The sequence below is a fragment of the Mizuhopecten yessoensis genome, unplaced genomic scaffold, assembly GCF_002113885.1.
Source record: "Mizuhopecten yessoensis strain PY_sf001 unplaced genomic scaffold, ASM211388v2 scaffold8183, whole genome shotgun sequence".
Taxonomy (NCBI): domain Eukaryota; kingdom Metazoa; phylum Mollusca; class Bivalvia; order Pectinida; family Pectinidae; genus Mizuhopecten; species Mizuhopecten yessoensis.
Genome location: NW_018407420.1, coordinates 621232 through 639450, shown reverse-complemented (window position 1 = coordinate 639450; position 18219 = coordinate 621232). Strand labels below are relative to the sequence as shown.

The following is an 18219-nucleotide window of genomic DNA, read 5'->3' as shown; positions in this document are numbered from 1 at the left end:
ACTGACTGACAAACATGAAGAAATTACTACGAAATAAGCTCGAGGCTGATTTTGAGTACAATTCAACTATAACATGTACATCTCATTTTATAACGTCATAAGATCTCTACAAATTGCATGAAAGATGGTTTGAGCATAAAACTTCCGTTTGAACATATCGACAAGTACTGCCAGTTTATCATACAAAATAAAATTGGTACAGTTTATGTATGTTGCAATGTCAAAAATATCCCAGAGTTATTGTGTGTAATGTACGTGGTTAGTTTAAGATATAAAACGTTTAATGTTTAGATTACATATAGTGATATTGGAGTTACAATGTAAGCTGTATGTCCCAAACCGTTCGAAAACACCGTCGATAAATTTGTTTAGAGAATGAAATCACAGAAAATACAAATGGTCAATCACAACACTAACAAACACATTAATACAAGAACAGCACCAACCGCAAAGCTGAGCACTGCATTTTCGACGGTATATGGTACATGTACCAATATCCCAAAGTCATGTTACTAAAACCAAAAACACGGAAATAATGTCTTTGGGAAAGTTGTACAGCTCAACGACACTGCATAGTACGTCCCAGAACAGAGTTCTCCCACTACCCTTAAGTCGGGCAAACGAAAGATATATTACAAACAGCAAACCTTGTAAACTACTCAGTAAAATGGCCCCCACACGTCAAAGAACGCATTAAGTCAATGTACTCGAGTGGGAGACAATCATGACATATTACCATTGTCATTGTCTACGTGTTTAAGGGTAGGGCCCCGGGGAATGGCAGTTCGGGGGATATTGTCTGCTCCTGTAAACTCAACCATTGGATGCGGCGGCTGATTTCGTCGCTAAGGGGGCGTGGCTTATCAGAATGGAGATTTTACCGACAAAAGAACTAATCGCAGATCAATGATTCGATGGCTGGACGTTTGGCGTCACTTTCCGTCACAGCTAAGGTATAAGAGCGGTATCATCCGTCACTAGGAACAAAGGTGGCATACGGCAATCACACAGCACCAACTGTTAACCAACGACAGCCACCGCTTACAATACTGGTCATTGCTGGACGGACTTGCTTATCCTATAAGTGACATTTTTTGGGGGATAGCTGGTGTGCGAGTTTGAGAGAACTCTAGGATGAAATACATTTTACCTATAATACTGCTACTGCATTGCCATCAACTTATCACAGGTAAGTCATTGATAATCTTCGCATGTTAATAATAGGTGAAATAATTCTAAATACGCTTTGTTTTGTTACCTTTGGAAATATATTATATACTGGGAAATATTTGCTCAGTGAAACTTTCGCTCTTCACTGGTATATCATGGGAATACTATGTGAAGTTTGGTGCAAACTAATATTCGCGGTAATGATAAATTCGTCAGCGAAAATTACCCGTTACACAGTATCGGAACAAATGCGTAATCTTTTGTAATAAAACAAAATGTATGGCTATTTTTTAACGTTAATGTCAATATTATGCAGCTTTGCTTGATTTATTATTTCTTTTCCTTATATAAGAAATATTTTAAAACAGTTACGCACCCAAATAAGATAAAACAATTAGTAAGCGCCCGTACAAGGCTTCGGTGCCGTATCTCAACGTCACAGAAAACATTCTTAACAGATTTGTTAACGGCCATCTTATCTACATACAGGGAAATAAAGTCGAAGCATAGCATCTTTATTTTAGCATTGTATTAATGTAAAAGCTCGAGATTTTGATTCTTATCGTTAATCTAACGTAACCTCCTATAAAACGTCACTTCAGTTATAACTAATGAATGGCATTGTAAAGCGCGGTCTTTTATACTTTATCGTCGTTTCTACGGTGCGATCGTAAGATAAAGAACGACATTTTATTAGACAAATATCAAACAGTTTGAAACAACCGTAATTGATTTTGACGTAACTCTAATAGAAAATAATGTTAGGTAAAGTAATTTTGGTAACGGCATATACTAATTTGATACATTAACAAGTCGTTAGGATGCCGTAGGATTATTGGAAATGTAAAAATTCTATGCGGTCATCTGCCTTGTGAAAGCTGAAGGGTCGTGTATCGATAGATTGTAACAAGATACCTTAGTCGTAATTTCAAATACTGCGAAGTTGATTGTTGTCAGGGCCGGGGTATTATAATGATATGTCGTCTTGGGGATGTGAGGAAGGTAACGTAGGTGGCGCTACTGTCTTTGGAACAGACTGGCGATGACGTAATGAGCCGATATCTTCCCTACCTAGCCGATGCGCGTTCACGCCTGGCGTAACAGAATCGTCTCTTCGAACAAACGCTCTTTGGAGAAGACGTTGCCGGTCTGTCAAAGGAGATTTACGTCTCTTCCAAAGCACTTCTCCTTTACATAATGATAAAATTTGCAAAAGTTAAAGGTTTAATTTGATTTTCGTTTATCCATTTTAGTTCATAAAACTTTACAGGAGACGTCGTTTGTAGAAAACTGGAGATTTATCGAATCTGGCGTTGCCTTTTGACTGGTACAAACGAAAGGAATTACAATATTGTCGAAAGTGCACAAGCTTAAAATTGATAAAATTTGACGGGATGTCCATTTGTTTCTGGAATCACAAATAGCGGGGCGAGAGTGCATGATAAATGGGAGCCAGAATGATTCTTGATTAGATTACGAAAATAAACCAACTTTATAAAAAAAAATCATCTTAGCACGGATCTTCGAAATCAGTTTAAGATGAGACTTAGCTGGTTTCCTAAGACTTTAATTAGAATATATTATGTACTTTCTTTCTATTGGTCACAGTTTATCTACTTTACATTGTTGTCGGGGTCGGTAAAACCCTTAAATATGCTTGAAACATTTAAGTATTAGAGGTGTAAGCACAGGTTTTGCGGAATGGATTTGTGTTTTCAAAATAATTTAAAGTTAATAAATAGACTTCATTTGTTGAATATATATATAAATATATATATAATCTGTGAGAGCATGTAGTAATGGACAGGTTTTCCGTGTTTAAGGTAAACGTGTTACTTAGAATAAATATACAGCGTTATATGACAATCACTGTTAACACATAGAGACCGAATCCAAGCCTTCATTATAAAATGTATTAACTCTTGAAATATTCTCTTTACTTGTACTACAGGCTCAAACAATGAATCTAAAACCTTTTAAGCCAAATCAGGAAGAAAATTAAATATATTTGATCGATCGAAACATACAAGTCCCATTGTTTTAGAGCTTACACTGTAAAGCAGTGAATACATATATACATGATTACCTATGTGCGCAGTTCCAGGCTTTCAACTAAGTCTTACTGGCGGTTCAAACTCAATTTATTTTAGATCATCATACCTAACCATGTAACACAATTAAAAAACGCATGTATTTGTTTATTTAGCATAGAGTTTTGTCTGGAAAAGGCCATCATTGTTCGGTAATTGGGCTCTGTTCGTACATAAATCTGGCGTTAATGGTTTTATATACAGCTGGCATTTCGATGAATCCTGGTTAGGATTCGACTATGTCATGAACAGATTCCTATTAGCATGGTTAAAGTACACACATAAGCAATTGTAATTAATTACTTGTAAACATGTTTCATTCATTGTCTGAGAGATGGCATTTTCCTGTCTGCATATGGGCTCCAGAAATCTCATGTGTTTATCGGTATGGATGTTTACAGATGTAATATAAGAAATTGTATGGCATAGACTATGTTTTAACTGTATATTTGCACAATAAAATCACTCCATTTTGCACTTTTACATATAATCCCTTTTACTTTTTGATAAAGTCTTATTTTGTTGACAAGCCGATTTCTTGTTTAAGCGATCAATCATTCAAATGTCACATTGTTCCAATAATTTGGATAAAATTCGTAGAGACGTTAATTACTGTTTTCATTTTTAGACTACTTTTTTTACCGTGCGTCATAGCTTCAGAAAGCATAATAATGTAGATTGAGGAATTGACCATGAGAATAGTTTCATAAATTCAAATCAATTTGTTTAATGAATGAGTGTAGTACGTTTGAATCGGAGAGAGCCGACAAATAGAAATCGTTCAAAAGGCTGATATTACCGCATACAAAAAACTCTTATATATCTAATGTGTAAAAACTATAACGTGGGTACTTGTCTGCGTTTAAGACGCTGAAATATTCTAATTTGCAATATCATATTATAGCACTGCACTAAGAATACTATTGTTTGATGCCGTTGGGTTTTTTTTAAATCATAGTCACACAAATTTATCATCGGCCACTTCTATTGTTTTTCCTAATCTGATGAACAATCATTACAAATATTTCTTCGTCTACGTTGATAACCTTTTCCATTAGGTTAAACGTTATTAACAGAAACATTATTTTACAGTTAAAAAAAATTCCTAACTTGATAACAAAGATTGGATCAGATTAATTGCATTTTGTTCATCATTTCAAAGTCAACATAAACAGATTAACATTGATTTGGGACCTGTCGATGTAATTTAAACGATTCACATAGAATTGGTGCCAAGAAAACATGCCGTGTAACACCCTAAACGGTCAGTGTTTCGTTCGACGTATGGTTACTGTGTTCTCAGGATCGAGACTCTCGTATTATTAATCTGTTCGGTCGTCAAACAAGCTCGTGGAGGTTTAACTAATGGTTTCGTCTGGGCTGGCGATCTTAATACAAAGGGGATATCGATGTTGGCTTGTTTCGTGAGCTCCTGTTTCTCTGTAATACGACTGCTTTACTTACATAATCTGAAAACTGTGTTATCTGAAACGGGTACATTTTGTATTCAAGGACTTGCGCTATGCTTGTGATATAAATGATGACGTGAGGACGTTCCTTTTTTATGTGTGCTTTAAAATTTATCTTTTGTTCTGACGTAAGTTGTATACTTTAAATGTTATATTATACTCACAGCGCATCACAAAAAAACTACACTAACGAATCTACACTATGAATCAGCATAACATTTTCCGACACAACGTTTACAAGAAATTGCATTTTTCAAATAGAATACTGAGAGAGAAAGATATTAAAGTTAAATCAAAATTACTAATTCATTTTAAATTTAAAGTGATGTTTTTTTAAATTATTAAGCATTTTTACAAATAGGATATATAATATATACTCCATTTAGTTTACACCAATTTTGTTATTTCAACTTATATCAATCACTCTTGTTGGCCCGGATGAGAGGGTGCAGAGGTTCTGAACTTGGTTTATTAGTTATGGACCAAAACTATACGTAACAAATCCGCGACAAAATGGCACAGCTATTGTCGGTGTATACATACAAATATTTAGATATGTTATACTACAACAGTAAACACGCATATTACAGGAATCAATACTGTAGTATGATATGCCATATGGAAGGTATTTAATGAATTATTTAAGTTACGTCATTCGGTGATACGATTCCAGTTGAGCGTGAGGACATTGAATGGATAGCGAAGCTCGGGTAAACATCTCGTACAAGATAAAAATAGAAAAAAAACACAGTGCTTATTCCTACAGTGTAATCTATTGAATACCAACATGAAAATACCACCGTCAAAGATTTCCAGTTTTTTTAATGCTAGCCACCCACTGGAAGCTTGGAAATTAAAAAATTGAACGGTCTATAGTTTCACGGTAATGGCTTAAATGCAATATCACATGAGAAATTAAAGCGAAATAATTATAATACTACAGTATAACGTATAATTAAGTAGCATAAATCTGTATGAAATATCAAATGTGATACTATAGTAAAATGTTTAAACATATGCTAAAACAGTGATAGTGTACGATGTCATATAAAAATACTATGCTTTGTATAGATATAAAACAAAGTAAAACATAATTGTATAAACTAGTATCCTTATATACAAAACTGTCATATAAAATTCGCAATATAAAGCAAAGTAGTATATATTATCATCATAACCGAAATGCAATGTTTGAGTCTGATAAAAAAGACAGTATCAAATATACGGTATCAATATAAAACAAAGTAATATATATATTATTATTATTGAAACATATAAACAAAGCACTAAGAGTCTGATAGAAAATACCATGTTAGCATGAATACATTGTCATGTAATATAACAGTGCACTACCTAAAATACAATAGGACGATAGATAAAATATCGGTCAAAAATTCCTCTGAAACGGTGACTACGTCGATCAAACTGTAACTATAACTTGTAGTACGATCCTTCTGTAGGCGTGGTCACCATTGTGTTGGTCATGTTATCCGCGTTTAAATAGCTGATAATTTCAACGTTTCAAGTGCTAAAATTGTCATGAAAGTCTGTCCATTTATCATCTGTTTTAATAGCATATTTTATTTATCAATAGAGCTTAGTCTCAAATTTACATGACCAATGAAACCTGAGCTGGACATTAAAGCCACTTCCGCAATATATCAAACAGTTACCGTGTCAACTCTGTAAGCCACGTTTTAAATGAGTCTCACCTAAATACAATAGGTACATACTGCCATTAAATTCTGATAGTTATTGGACAGAATTTTATTGTACTAACTCATCTTTATTAACAATTTTCTGATGAATGATTAATAGAATACGAACAACTAATGTATGGGGTTTGGATCGGCTTGCTTCCGCCACGATTTAAAATTCTATCGCTGTCCAGAGTGACAGGGATCGGATTGATTCCATAAACAATTTGGCCATAACTGGAATGAAAGGAAGCTATTGTTACTGTCAAAGCCGATTGGTTCATACGCGCGGATACACGTTCATCACTCGTGATAGCGCATTAGATGTTTAGGGTTTTGTCTGACAAAAGGGCCCAAGCGCCACACACACACGGTCATAGTCAAAACGTCGGGGCTAGTAACCAAAGCTTGTTGAAGTCGGGAATCTGACTAAGTCAAATTGAGATTGAGCGTTTATAAATAAATCAACATTTTTTTCATTATCTTTTACAACCCAGTCAATTTGAACACTTGACCGTACTTGCTATTGTCAAAATCGTTTTCCAGGTGGCAAAAAGCCAGCATGATGCCCAAGCATATGCACGGTAGGACATATGCGACGCAATGCTTCGCGACGTTAATGCCGTTTACGCGAGTTCAATTGGGCCTCTTACTTCTCAGCTTCCCTCTTCTAAACATGCATAAAAGTGTATAAGCTCAATCATGCCAGAGCATAAGAATCTAGTCTTAACAGCCAGAGATAAGAAATGGCCAATTAGATGCAATTACCGGATTACTGTTCTGTTCCGATGGCTCGGTGGATTGCGCCTTACCGACAAGAGGTACTCTAGCTAAGTTAGCGGATAGAGGCGAAATGTCAAAGGCGGCTAGCAAACGTATGATATATTATGTCTTATTTAAATTACCACTAATTACATAACCTGTATCTTTCCGACTTGAGGGTTATGATTAGGCCACATGAAAGACGCTTGCACTAAGCACGGATCATGCTTTCTGATACGGTATAATACTCAAGAGCCCGCGCAGAATTCATGGTATTCGGGCGTTATTCAAATACATAGTCCAACTAGATTATTGTGGGCGATCATCACTGGGACCATAGTCTATAGTGTTATTCCTGTAGTCGCCATAAAACGGTCTCAACTGTTGGCCTATGTTTTTTTACTCGCCACTAGACATGTATTCAGCAAAGTTGTGATACACCAGAACCAATAAAAAGGGTAATTTTAGAATGGTTTATTTGTAAAACGTCATTGCGGGGATGTACCAATTACTGTATACCCGCCGATAAACGGAGCTAGCATTTAACAATTTTCCTTTAATATTTGGCGATTTTCATGTTTTCCTATGTTAACTGTTTGTCTGTAAAAGATCACAGACAGACGCACATTGTTCCGCGCTCAATTAAACAACTACGCTAGCTCGTTTAGGCTGACAACAAAAGTACAAAGCAATATTAAAGCTTTCAGATTCATATATGATTAGGTATTTATAGTCTTTAAATTTTCCTTTAAACAGCTAATTGAAAGGTCGACACTCGTAAAACCTATAATGAGGCATTTTGTAGCTTTGATAGCAATTCTTCTGATAAAGAGGAGAAACCGTTCCAATCTTACGTCGAAATCACAGTAAATATTTGGTGGTTTGCGATGCTTTTATTTTTAATTAAAACATGCAACCCATTGTCAATTTTAGGAAGCCGTTTATAATGTTATCTATATTTTGTCTATTTTACTTTCTCTAGAAGATTGATCGAAAACTACGCATGGTTAACCAATCTAGAAAGTTCCATTATCTTAGAGAGGTATATATATATCTGTGATTATTAATAAGCTCAATATAAATCACTTTTAATAGAAACAAAACACAAATCAGCTGAGGCAAACAACTGAAAACAGTTCTAGCACAGGAACAGGAAATAAACACACCAAAATACAAAATCGGATCCGGACCAAGCTCTAAAAATCCGGAACACATCTGACTGTTGGCACGTTGGACGTCAATCTTTCACATTACAGATCGGTTGTTTGTGACGTCAAATGATTTAAATTCGAGCGGAAAAGCAGTCTTAGTTTCAGATAAACACTTTGGATCAGTAATCGAACCAATTCTTAGCGGAAGCGAGTTCATTGAAAGGAAAGATGCTTGTGATAAGCGCTGATTTATCGGCAGAAACAGGACGAGGTCCGAGACAGCCATTGGTACGGAACACTCGAAATCAGATAAATAGCCAATCGTCGGTCAGGAGCTATCGTGCTTCGTCGCAAACTTTGCAATGTCAACTCAATAATCGTCTACCCAATCATCGATTGCTCTAATTAGCCCGGACCTATCTCCAGCGGGGTTAAATACCGTCGCACGTTCAACAAAAATGCGAAGATATTATATCTTGTTGTTTAAAACAACAAGTGTGTATAGTCAATCATTAAATCTATTTTCGACAAACAGACATAACAAAAAAGTGATTAATTTACGAATTATTCAATAGTTAGCAGACAAAGATATATTTAACAAATCGCTTGCGATGATCAATGTTTTTTTAAGAGCACGTCTTTAACGTTATCGTTAGTTGATATGTATAATTGGTTTGTATGGGAAAAGTGTGCCCATTCTGGCGTTCTAAAAACATCATAAATACATTCAATTTGTTTAATACATTTATATTAGTCATGAAATCTGAACATTTGTAATTCAAAAACTTGGCCTCTATTGTATAAAGCACTAGCTTTCTTAATCAAATTCCAATTTGATAAATAATTAGAACTAATGAAAACATGCGCCAATGTTCCCTTTGTCAGAGTTAAGGAATTGACCCTGACCTCCAGCACACAGAGGTGGCGCAGTTTGTCCATTGTTCCCGTTTAAGTAATCTTGTCAAAATCTCGGTAATTCCTTCACAGATGACAAGCATAATCTGGATAGAGGGCGAAATTAGATTACAACAGAATACATCTAAGCTGTAAAGACCTTGGACATAGGTTATTACATTATCGAATAAGGAAGACTTTTACTAAACGAGCTAATAGCATCAGTACTAGTATACAGATATATAGCTATATATATATATAGAAATAGATTCACGGGACGATTGAATTGGCATATCTGTTTGGTTTCGTATTTTTCCTTTTCATTAATAATATGGTATACATTTTAGGTGATTCATTGAACGCGTCCGTTTATTTCGCAAATACTATTATTTTGGTTGAAGTTTGACAACTAGATTAAAACCTGTATTACCTTATTACAACATCATATCACTACGCTCATAGTATACTAACTGTCAACATTTCCTGTCTCCGCACAAAAATATATCTTTTTCTTTAAAGTGAGGCTAGTATGGGCAATATCCACATATTCAGTGAAGGACAATCTATAATCTTAAATAAAAAACCTCAGGACAGAATAATTAATTATCTATTTCACAAAGGAAAGTATCATCTTTGTTGTTGTTTTCTTCATGAGAACAAAAGTGCGAATAGGTGACTTCCGAGGGAATGCGTTATTGGACCATGATATGACACGTCTGAGAAAATGACAAGCGTGTCGGTGACAATGACACAGTAGTCGGCGTGTGTTTGCCTGAAGCTCCAACACTGCTTTATGTAGTGCGCGACTGGTTACAGTCCGAGAGGGCACGAATGGTCGCCATTATATACATTAAACTGATCAATTAATAATTGTGTCTTTGGGCACTGCTAGATAATTTTACCCATCAAAGAAAAAAACCCATTGATTTATGATCGAGTTCACAGGCCAGTTCCGTACCATAGGTCACGTGTCCCTTGTGGCATTAATGGTCCCCGGAATTGTGGTCGTCAGAGAAACGAAATCCGTATACCACCACGACACGTGACATTGTTAATTCTGTTGTATAAAACACCTGTATTACCGGGAGCTGTAGTTCGGGGTTCGTTAACGGGGCAGCAAGTGGGTGTCAATTTGAACGCCATTATGTAACACCATTGAATTGGCTTAAAGGGGGTCATATGTACTTCAGCAAGATGTGGTTAAGCCAGTACCGGAAGTAGCCTACTCCGTTTTTCTCTCTTGATTTATATATTTTTTTCTTTTGTTGCCTTTTTCTTTGTCAATGCTTAATTTTCGATGCCCGTCTCTTATTTCGTTTGAGAGTAATTAAACCTTATCAATAAATCGTTAAGCGTGTCGTATAAATTGTCCTTAGATGACAAACGATCACGAAATATTCTACCTCTTGCGATGATTACAAATATAGCGACGTCAGTGTGAAGGTACTTTGAACACAAAACATGAGAAACTAGCCGCTTTCAATAGATTTATTGCTAGGAAGGTTTGAAAGGCTAACATTAATTGAATGTTAACATTGCTAGTCAAACAGATCGTATTTATAACGCAAAGTGCCACGGTTGCACGAAACAAAATATGTGTGTTTTTAATTTTGGAAATTTTACATGCCAGAGTTGCGAGAAGATAATACCGGTTCTGTTTGCTTTAATTATATATTGACACAATTTTATCATTGTTTTTTTCGTTCGTGGTAAATGTGTAGAGTGTTTGTCGGTACACTGTTTGCATTCCACTAGACGGCGCGTTTGTTTGTTGATGGTGTGGGTGTTAAACCATATTGGGTAACCTAGTATGGACGTTGCTCAAGGTAACGGCCCGTATTTGCGTTAACCGTAGTGTGGTAAATGATTATTGAGATTTTGATTTTAACATATTTTATTGCCTTTAAAGCAACAGGATTGTTGAGAGAAAAATTAAATGTCTCCCTTCTCTCTTCTCAGTCTTGTCAAAGACACATTTGCGTAACATCGCAGAAAGAAAAAAAAAATCAAGCGTTGCATCTTCGTTAGTCAGCTAGGCATTTCCTGTATTGACAATATTTTTCATCTCCTTTTCAAATATTACTCCTTCTTGAAAATTGTTTTTCCTTGCTTACAGAATATAATCAGTAAGAAAAGAATGGTTCCATTTTACTAGAAATTCATGATATACAAAAATCTCTAAGACACATATTCAGTTTGACACTAGATCGTAGGTTTTAACATCTCGTTAAATGATATTAAGTTTGCTCAAAATTATTCATTCAATTTGTGAAATTAAATCAAAATTCTCTCTCAGCCTTTTTAGTTTACATAGAATTTGTCATGTCACATTTAACCAGTTTATTTGGCTTTTTACCAGAAAGTTTTATATTAGTTTAAAGTGATTGCGTAGATTTTTAACAGTATGATATAACCACGAATGTATAAACTACATTTATGCATAACTGTACGAGTTATAAGTGCGGGTTAAGTATGGCATCATCGATAGTATAACGTTCTTGTCATTCATAGGTGTGTGTACAACTTATAGTCAGATTCATATTAGATTTAGACATATTCAGGTGAGAGAATGGTAGGCGGTCAAGTGCAATATAATGACCAGTCACGTGACAGTGTTAGCCGCAACCGTCAATCAGGAAAATCCGCAATTCTTTTGTCCGCCTCCTCTCCAGATACTACACTCTACCCAACCATTATCCCATCGTTCAATGGGCTATTTTTCTCACTTCCGGCACTTCTGATGCAAGCCTGGGTATTACCTTATTATTGAATTAAGGTAAAGTAGTTATTAATATTATTCTGATGCATAGAAGCTTCCCATTATCACTGTGGTACTGTCTACAGAGGACAATATCACAGTGCCGAGATCAATCAGCCGGGTACCTGCCACGTATTAGTGCAAATAGCTAAGCCACTCGAAATCATTGAAATGGGAAATAATTGATAGCGAACATATAATACCGAAAATCTAACACGTGTACACGAGAAAGGAAAATGAGGATTTAACTAAATTGCACTAGAATGAAGTTTTATTTGAAAATAAAAATCACTAAAAAGCCAGTACGGTATTGTTTTAGAGCATTGCTAATGCAAATAATTTGTTTGATATGATTAAATACGTGGGCGTTCGATAGAGTATGTGTTTGGGGCTTTTTTTTACGGTTGTTCTGTCGATTGCTGTAGAATTTAGTCTGCGACTCTGACAGTTAACTTAAAAATGTTGCTATCGCATCAGTATTGAAGACAGGCGAAAACGAGAACAGGTTTAGCTTAAAGAATTTTAAATATATACAAATGATTATAAAATTGAATTTATATCAATATTAATAGTTATAGTATACCGTATACATCGTTTCAAAAAGTCTATAGATAATAAACAAACAGTTTTTGAGACTGTCTAAGACACAACATACATATACATGTATATTTAAAAAAAGGACCGGATGTTCTAAGAAACCGTCACACGTGAACGGATGTGCGTCACAGTCACGTGAAACAAGTTGCTTAACAATTATACACTTTCGAATGTAAAGGAAGTGGTTAATGGCGCGTTAATTACGAATGAAAAGGGAAGACTCTGGGGGTCGATTAAAGCCAGTAGTTATCCCCGTTAACGACCTACAAAGCCATAATACACCATATTGCGTTAGCTTGACACAAATGTTACAACTCCAAGAAAACAACGGCCGATAATGGCCGATCACGGCAACTATCGCCTGGTTGTACTAGAAACTGTCAGGTACAGAGCGCTGTCATCTTAACGAAATTACACACATAGCATAAATGTCTAATTCAATGTTTTACGAAAATTAATACTTTTTCTATTTCCCCTCCCTGGCACGAGTTGCTTGAATTTATAATATATCAATCCTGTTTTGAAGCAGAGCTAACATAAACATCATCCTTTTATGAATGGATGTTCCGTTTAACTCATTACGTAGGTAATATTAATGGCCTCCGAGCTTTCAGAGATCCATACTTTTTATGGCCCTCTATATTTCCATAACGGCTCCAGAAAGGTATTTAACGCGAACAGCCATTCACAATGACTTAAGTTTACGTCACCGCAGGCTAGTTGTGAACACAGAGCGCCCAGCCCTGAGAGAAAACATGAGTTAAGGCACCTGCGATTGTTTGCCGAAACCTCGACAGAAATTAAGATGACATTGTTTTATGAGCAATTATCTCGTAACACGGCGGGGGTGCCATTAAAAGTCATCAGGATAAAGTTTATGGGTTTATAGGTTGCCTACTTGGACACCGTCGGACGGGTTGTATTCCCTTCATGTACCGGAGTCTGGCATATGACGGACGTCAACTTTCCCACTGAATAGACAGATCAATCGTCCACTAGGCGATCAGATATTTTATTTTTAAGCCTAAAAACAGCGATTATTAATGTAATTTTATAAAGACACGATGTCAGAAAATGTCGTAAATCCCCTGCAAATCATCAGCAGTCTTCTCACACAACGAACTTTTTTTATCGATTATCTCCCCTTATTCCCGTGCAGTCGACATCATCGTGGCGTCTGAGTTGCACACCGGAGCAATGACACCAGTATTATAATGCTATACACTTTTTCATCGTACAATAGTCAGGATTTGTTCAATAAGTTAAAAGATATAAATCTAGTTTTGCAACGATAGATCTATAATTTCCAGTAATAATATCGAACATGTCTCCAGAAACCTTATTCTGTAGAATACAAGTTGCTCTTCAATCTCAAGGTCAAATAATCATTTATCTGACGAAATATTTAACAGTGGAATATGGAGATTTTTGATAGATTCTGTCCGTTATGTTTGGGAATTCATTTGAATTGATGTCTTTTTTTCTGTTACATTTTTTGTTTTGTTAGAAGACGGATTTCTAAATCTTTGAATCAGAATTTTACAATATACAGAAGGAAAATATGTGAAAAGAAACACTGTGCGATGATAGTAAGTGAACAGCTCGAATAAAAAAAACAGCTGAGTGTAAGGAATAATAAAAAAATCTTAAAATAATGTTTTTCATTTATTTATTTACTTATTTATTTATTTGTTTATTAGTTTTATTAGTAGAAAAAAAAACATATATGAAAAGTGTTACCAATTTCTTTAAACTTATCAATATAAAAGAGTATTATCAAATACGGAACAAATTATTCAAATGTCCTAATTTTGTCAATTGTCTCGAATGTGAAATACGTATTATTTGGAATACATCACTCAAGCCGGTTTTTAGTGTGGGTGTAAGCCCACATGTAAAGGCGAACACCCCTACCTATATAACGCTATAGTAAATCAGATTCAGCTCTACATAGATAACCTTGACAAGCAGATGATTAGAACAACCCCTAGGAGACCTTTTCCCTTAGTTAAGACTCTCCCGTCCAGAAATAGGCGGTTAAGTTATAATATGTGTGTTGTCGCGAGATTCACGTCAAACAGAACTGATAAAAAATTTACAACTTTTTTTCCCCTGCGTCAGTGAAAGCAATGCTGCCCCTTTCCTATGTTCTATGTGATACATGTATTAGTGACGGAATTCCAATTCGGAATTTCGATTAAATATTTATGGAATTTCCATTTATTCTGATATGTATATCTGATTCAGTGTGTTATTAATTCATAGAAGACAAAACGTTTCAGTTATGAATATTCAGCAGAGTGTTAAATTCAAACGAAACATTAATAATGTGAGATACGGCAGACTCGCTTTAAATGGCGCTATATCTGAAGAATCAGTAACAGCAAACACACTCGTCCCCATATAGTTATTGATAAAATATTTTCCGCATCACGACTTCATCTAATTTTCTCTAAATGATAGATTGGTTTGAAAGATTAGCCCGAATTTCTCCGCTTTCCTGATTACTCGATCCCTTTACATGTCGAGATACGTGAATCCGTTTCCGGTGACGGGTCGCTTATGTCATCGTCATATTTCTGAATTGAATCAGCTAAAATCAAATTATTGGCTTTATCAGTGACAAGCACGAAACACGTGCTTTATGTATTTTCTTCTATATCTCAGAAAATGACTATTATCCTGATTATTCTTCTCGGAGTTTAGAAATCAAACCATTAATGAGTGTGCAGATTGGGGGTCGGGTTATTGTGTTTATCTCCAGCAAAAATAAAGAGTTGGTGAAATTTTGTTTTTAATCGCTTCAAATCGTTTCGCGATAATGGTTTTAAAAAAGTGAGCATAGAAGAATATTAAACCATAAATCAAAATCAATAAGACCGAAACTAAATTAAAAAATAATATTAAAAAAAAATGTTCCTATAAACAAAAGATTGTTTGCCTTCTCGATTTTTATTTGGATTTCCCATTTCGCCCGCGTGTTAAGGATCATTCAGTTCGGTAGTGATATTCGTAGTAAAGGTCAAACAACGTACTTCTCTTCGCTTACGTTCACCCCTTCCCTCCTTCCACATACAAATCCCTGTTCCAGCTCGATTAATCGATCGCGAGTAATTAGCCGAGACTCGGTGCATCGCATCAGTTTATCGAGACATTGAGTACATAATCCCGCACTCTCTGTTTACCGACAAACTTGTACAGACGCCACGCTTAACACAGCTCTGTGACAAACGACCATTTCATTGACAGTAAAGTTTATCTTGCAACCTGCGTAACCTTACAACCAGTCAAAGGCACTCCGTCAAACTAAATAGTACACGCCATTTAGGTGTTACTCGGTAGCGCTGCGTTAACGATTTTGTCTGGTGGGCAAAAATCTGTTCTAGTGTTTTTCCTTTCTCGATCAAATGTCGATATGTTACGCTTTACAGTTTGTCAATGTGTAATTGCTCTTTATCCACAAGAGAAATGTTGGTGTGTCCTGTTTACTTTTTCTTGATCTGTTATTATGATGAAATATAAACTGTCTATTTCAAGTTTCGGGAGTGCCTGATTTCACATCCGGTCTAAAAACGAACGGATTCGTGGTTAATTGTTGTTTTTCAAAATAAACAGGAATACATTTTTTTTGTTTTTGTATTATTAACTTTTTGATGCATGACTAATCTCTTTCTTTCTGATTATATCTTCCAGGTTCAACAGACAATGATAACACATCCGAGGAAAATGGATCCCCGCTTAACAGGGTACGACGGGGCGGGCTCAGTATGTTGCGATTAGGGCGTGGCCTTCAGATGCTGCGCTTAGGCAAGCGTAGCATGCCCATGAACAGAATTGGCCGATCTCTGGACACTCTAAGCTCTGACGAACTCAAATACCTATTAGTATCAGTTCTGGGGGACAAGTTTAACCATCGTAGACAGGTGCCCCTTCCCAGGTACGGCCGCGAGGATCGCGAGGACGCTGAGCTACAGTGGCTTTTAGAACACATAGGATCTGACAGGGTAAACACCGATGAGAGCAGCGAAGGTCTCTACGATCTTGACGATGAATCACCCCGACAAATTCGTTTGGCGCCGCGCCCAGGGCGTTTTAGGCGCTCCACGGACGAACAGGACAAACAGGACGCTACACAGAAAGGCGCGTATATCCAAGACGTAGAGGAAGACAAAAATGAAGAAGAAAAAGCAATACCATTACCGAGAGTTGGGCGCATTCTTTACGGGGGTGAGCGTGCTCTGCCCCTCCCCAGACTGGGACGGGATGAAATGTATGACTACGTTTACACTCTCGAACCCGCCAAGGATTCTGAGGACAGTGATGTAGACAAACGCGGAATGCACATGCTAAGACTCGGCCGTGGAATGAATATGTTGAGACTCGGAAAACGACCAATGAGCATGCTCAGACTTGGTAGAAGTGAAATCCAACAGGAAGCTAATAAAGGAGACGACAAACGATCTCTGAGCATGCTCCGTCTTGGAAAACGTTTGCGTATGCTTCGTCTTGGCAAGCGTCCCGATGACGGTGACAGATCATTACGCATGATGCGCTTGGGTAAAAAGGACGTTGATGATAGCGGATCAGACTCAGAACACAGTGTTGAAACAAGAGGCATGCACATGCTCAGATTGGGAAGAAATGTATATAAATAGTAACAATGGACCATTATCAAATAGTATATATTTTTGACTCTTGTACAAAAGTGTTTATATACAAACCGTGATGATTTTTATTTAAAAGACACAAAAAAAAACCTGGGTGAAAACATAGACTCTACAACTCAGATCTCCGCGGGCCAGCTTATTTATTGAACAAATTTAGTGTTTCTGTGTTTCCTGTTTTGTTTTGTTTGATTGTTTAAATATGCAGATTGTTTTTATCAAACATTATCTTTACATTACTATGTATAAAGGTTCGCCCATTATGCTCATAATATATATCGTTGGAAAATACAATGATGAACACCATTCTCTTGTTTGGGTATTTAATTATTGAGTTACAGGATGTACCTTAAGATTGTGTAGGTAATACTCCAGTTGACAATATTCAATCTAACGATGTATAATTCGATCAGAAACGTACGTAAGATTTTATAGGTAATACCCGAATTGACAATATTCCATCTAACGAATTATAGCATAATTTGATAAAAAAAAAGCAATTATTTTTAACAGAGCCGTTTCAAAACACACACCATACTCAACAAAGATTAAGAAAAGGGTTGGGAACTTATGAAAATATCACTCCTTTCAAAAGTATACAAGCATGCAGCGACCTGAAACTTGTATATGGTCGAACTGTTTACCTGAATCTACCTGGATTCGATCTATGTTCGATGTTCCCATCTCTAGACCACCTTGATTAAACTATTATCAAACTACATATCCGATTATTCAAATCCAAACGGAAAGAAATGACACTTAGCAAAGATGCTATCCCACCTAATCATGGAGTCAATAAATATTCTTAAATATGGCGTAACGCATTTGTTATTTACTCGTACTTGCTCAATATATATACCTTTCCAAACTAACGTGAATTGAGATCGACAAAAATCTTCTACCGTCATATCTGTGATCCACTGTACTCTTGTGTTTCAGTAGAAGATTCGAAACCTCAAGTACACAT

The 18219-nt window shown here is 36.1% G+C and overlaps 1 protein-coding gene across 1 annotated transcript; it reads left to right on the top strand.

Moving 5' to 3' along the window:
• The first annotated feature begins 929 nt into the window (after positions 1-929).
• LOC110455228 (myomodulin neuropeptides 2-like) lies at positions 930-18068 on the top strand. The gene is made up of 2 exons (XM_021505220.1): positions 930-1189; positions 16282-18068. Exons 1-2 carry the CDS (start codon positions 1135-1137, stop codon positions 17241-17243), a joined length of 1017 nt encoding a protein of 338 aa, XP_021360895.1. The 5' UTR covers positions 930-1134; the 3' UTR covers positions 17244-18068.
• The last annotated feature ends 151 nt before the right edge of the window (positions 18069-18219 follow it).

Excerpts from the sequence above, each read along its gene's own strand:
- LOC110455228 (XM_021505220.1), top strand. The coding sequence starts at position 1,135 with ATGAAATACATTTTACCTATAATACTGCTACTGCATTGCCATCAACTT. Across the intron at positions 1,190-16,281 it reads TTGCCATCAACTTATCACAG|GTTCAACAGACAATGATAAC; the intron begins GTAAGTCATTGA and ends TATATCTTCCAG.